The sequence below is a fragment of the Glycine soja genome, chromosome 2, assembly GCF_004193775.1.
Source record: "Glycine soja cultivar W05 chromosome 2, ASM419377v2, whole genome shotgun sequence".
NCBI lineage: Eukaryota > Viridiplantae > Streptophyta > Magnoliopsida > Fabales > Fabaceae > Glycine > Glycine soja.
The window spans coordinates 10,116,746-10,120,460 of NC_041003.1; the positions used below are offsets into that span (position 1 = coordinate 10,116,746).

At 39.1% G+C, this 3,715-nt stretch overlaps 1 protein-coding gene across 1 annotated transcript; it reads right to left on the reverse strand.

The window, feature by feature from the left end:
* Nucleotides 1–1,060: 1,060 nt before the first annotated feature.
* On the reverse strand, nt 1,061–3,020 carry LOC114386358 (transcription factor TCP15-like). Its single transcript, XM_028346360.1, has one exon. The coding sequence runs from the start codon at nt 2,566–2,568 to the stop codon at nt 1,294–1,296; it is 1,275 nt and encodes a 424-aa protein (XP_028202161.1). The 5' UTR covers nt 2,569–3,020; the 3' UTR covers nt 1,061–1,293.
* Between the last annotated feature and the right edge of the window lie 695 nt (nt 3,021–3,715).

Genomic DNA, 3,715 nt, shown 5'->3' on the forward strand with positions numbered 1-3,715 from the left:
GAAAATGAAAGTCACAAAACAAATTTATTATATGTAATTTAAATTCAGATTTCATTATTACTTTTGGGAAACTTAATTATTTCTTTTAAAAAAATCTCTCAAAAATAAAAAAAAAAAAGATTACTCTACAAAAATTAGTCAAATTATATACCCACTTTCAGAAACCTAATTTTGGTACGGGTAGTTTTTAAATTTTTTGAAAACAACAGTACTGAATAATAGAGAGGCAAAGGGCGAAAATGGGGTAATATGTGATGAGTTCATAGCCCCTAGAAGATTATTACTGTTAATTCGTGCAACGTACTATACATACAATAAACTCAGGCTATGATAGTGTATATATATATATATAATGGAAAGAGAAAGAACGAAGGTCTTGTGGAGGCAGTGATTGTATGTGAATTTTAGGCAATGGCCAACCCTTTGGGTCTCACTGGTCACCACCTGAGTTTAAGAGCTTAGCTACTTCAAAGTGGGCTCTTTCTTCATCCAAAGCATCTATTATTTATGTATCTAGATATTGGTCCCTAGCTAGAGCTATGTACTATAGTACACATACATAATTCACAACTGCAGCAATAAGGGATGCATCATATGCATGTGACAGTGTTTGCAGTACTCACCAGAAGGGCAGCATCTTCAACTCAATGCAGTAAAAAAAAATAAAAGATCAAATTCGTACCTTATTAATTTCCTCCCCGGCCAAAGCAATAATAATGGACAGTTATAATGAGTTTGTTAAACCTACCTAGCTTCCTCTTAACAATACTACTAATTTATTAATTAATGTGTCTATGTTTCATATATGTCTTTCTATAAAATTATAAAATTATATATTAAATGATGACAAGTGATAGTGCAGCACCAAGCAACAAATTAATCATATCCCAGATCATAAGACAGCGATCTGATTTTTAATAAGAAACTAACTATCTAAATTAAACACCTTCATAGCACGTATATGAAATATAGTGGAATACCATTGTTAAAATATACGTGTATTAATTTCTTCTCGAATTAAACCCTAACATGATCAACCTCAGCAAAATCACACCAAAGGTCCAACCAAAACCGCAAACTGAACTCAATATACCAAAGCAATCAAACTTGCGCTTCTTGCATATTTTTGCAAATGGACATAACATATATAATTACGTATTTAATATATATTATGCAAATCACTAATTAGTAGTAGAGCTAATAGTAGTAATAATAGCACTAGGAATAATATAGTAATTAAAAGAAAAATTAAGAAGCTAGCATCAGATCATACACTTGTGATTATTTTGACCCTCAGGAATGTTGACTGGTGGAATCACGTCCATCGTCTCCGCTGTGATGTTGCCCGGCACTGCCCGGAGGCTCCGAGACGCCGTTCGCCGGAATCTGCCTGTAGGCATTAAGGGCTGCAAGCATGCCTAAGTTACTTTCACTTAGAAGTTGAGCACCGCCGTTGCCACCACCGCCGCCACCGCCACCAACGATACCGGAACCTAGTTGACCTCCGGGCATAAGGTTCATCGGAGAAGCGAAATTCATGAAATGAATGCCACCTGGAGCAGACATAGCTCCTCTATACACACCACTATTCCCAACAGAGGGAATTGCCCAAATGGGATTATTATCGCTGCTACCATTGTTGCCACCGCCGCCGCTGCCACCACCACTCATGGCTTGGTTGCCGTGACCCGCCACCATCCAAAACGCCGCCGTATTGGAAGCGTGGCTCGCCGGAAGCGACCCTGTGCTTGATTGTATCAAATAGCTTCCCATTTGTGATAGTTCTTGCTCTGGCCTTCTCTTTCTCCCTAAGCTTCCATCGGAATCAGAAGCCACCGATTCAAGACCGCCGCCCCCGCCGGATTCTTCCCGAAGCTCTTGTTTCGCTTGTTGAATTACATTAACGTTACCCATAGGGTTGAAATTCAAAATTGCGGAGATTGAAGAAGTGTTCTCCAGCATGCTCCTTCGAGAATCCTCCATCACCATGCTCATGCTCCGGTCCCACTCTGCGCGGCTTCTCAGCTGAGCCGCCGCCGCCGCGGCGGCGGACGTGGAGAACGTGCTAGGGTTGAAGTAGTTTCCGCGGAAGTAGTGCGACGGGGCCGACATGGTGGAGCCAGAGCTGCGGAGGGAGATGTTGAGGGAGGTGAAGTTGGCGGGAATGGTGCCTGTCCCAGTGGCGGCGATGACGGCGGGCTCCGCCTGCTGGAGGAGCCACTCGATGGTCTCGCCGTCAGACTTATGTCCCAGCTCACGCGTGAGCTGGAACACTCTGGCAGCGCAGGCCGCCGGCATGCGGATCCGGCGGCCTCGCCCATCGACCTTCGTGTGGCGGTCCTTGGTGGAACTCCGTTTCGGCGGAGGCTTCTTGGACTGCTCCGCCAAGTGGAGGTCGTTGTTATCTGAAGTAGTAGTAGTAGTAATAGCAGTAGTAGTAGCAGTTACCACGCTGGTGGTGGAACAAGGTTGTTCCGTGACGTCATCAATGTCCTTTTTCTCTAACAGCTGCAGAGGGAAATTGAGTCTGCTTCGAATCCCATTTTGATGATCAGCTTCCAATTCCATGATCTTGTTATCTCATATAACCAAGCTTCTCTATAAGCACTTTTTTCTAAGGAAAAAGAAAAGAAAAAGAAATGAATTGGTGGGGTTTATTAAAAAAAAAAAAACCTTACTCTTTTCCTCCTATCTGGTAGCTAGCAGCTATAGTGGAAGTAGTAAGTAGTAGTACTGCCACTAGATTTCTTTTTCTATATATTTTTTTGCTATGTATGTTGTTGTGTTTGTGTGTAGTAGCTAAGGAGGTGTGATGAGGTGACCCTCAATTTCTATCGCTTAGTGGGCTAGTGGGTCTCTCTTTTCTCTGTTTGTGTGTTTTGTGGAGCATGGAATTCCTTTCAGATGGGAGATTATTGCAGCTGGGTTGTTTTCTCTGTGTTGAGAGAGAGAGAGAGAGAATGAGTGAATAGAGGATAAGGGAGAGGAGAGGGCAAGCTTTAAGCAACAAAAATAATGAGTGGGAATAATAAGGGCTCAGTAAAATTTGAAAAAGCATAGGTTTTCTCTTCCTTTCTGTTTTTTTTATGAATGGAATCATTTTTTTTTAGTCTTCTCTTGTGTTATCACTCTTCTTATTTTCTACAGTCTTGACATGAATGAATGTCCCCATTTTGAATTTTTTTACTTTTGGAAATTGGATGGTTGCAACTTGCTGTACAATAAATGTTACAAATTGAAAGGAATAGCAGTCGTGTATACGGAGTAACAACATTTCCTAATTCGTGTGTCGTTTTTTTTAAGGAAACGTGTAAATCGCTATTTCTCATATTATTATTATTATTATAAAAAAGGAATGCATTAATTAGCTTAAGAAATGGTTTTAAAAGAAATGTTAAAAATCTTAAAATTTACAAGAAAGTCATAATTGATACTATTAAGTGTCGGATTGTCCGGTTATGAACCATTTTTTTTTATAAATTAATACAGTACCATTTTTTTTTAATAAAATAGATATATTTGTTTTTTTTTTTTTGTGTGAACATAGTTTATATTTGTTTTAATTTGTTCTAATACGTCACAGGTTGAAATACTCCTCAATTATATTTTATTAAAAAATTTCCTATAATTTTTTTTCATGATAATTAAAACCGATCAATTTAATAATTAAACTCTATAATATTTTCGTGATTATATATAATATTATATTTAATGG

Coding starts and splice junctions, on each gene's coding strand:
- LOC114386358 (XM_028346360.1), bottom strand. CDS start 2,568: ATGGAATTGGAAGCTGATCATCAAAATGGGATTCGAAGCAGACTCAAT.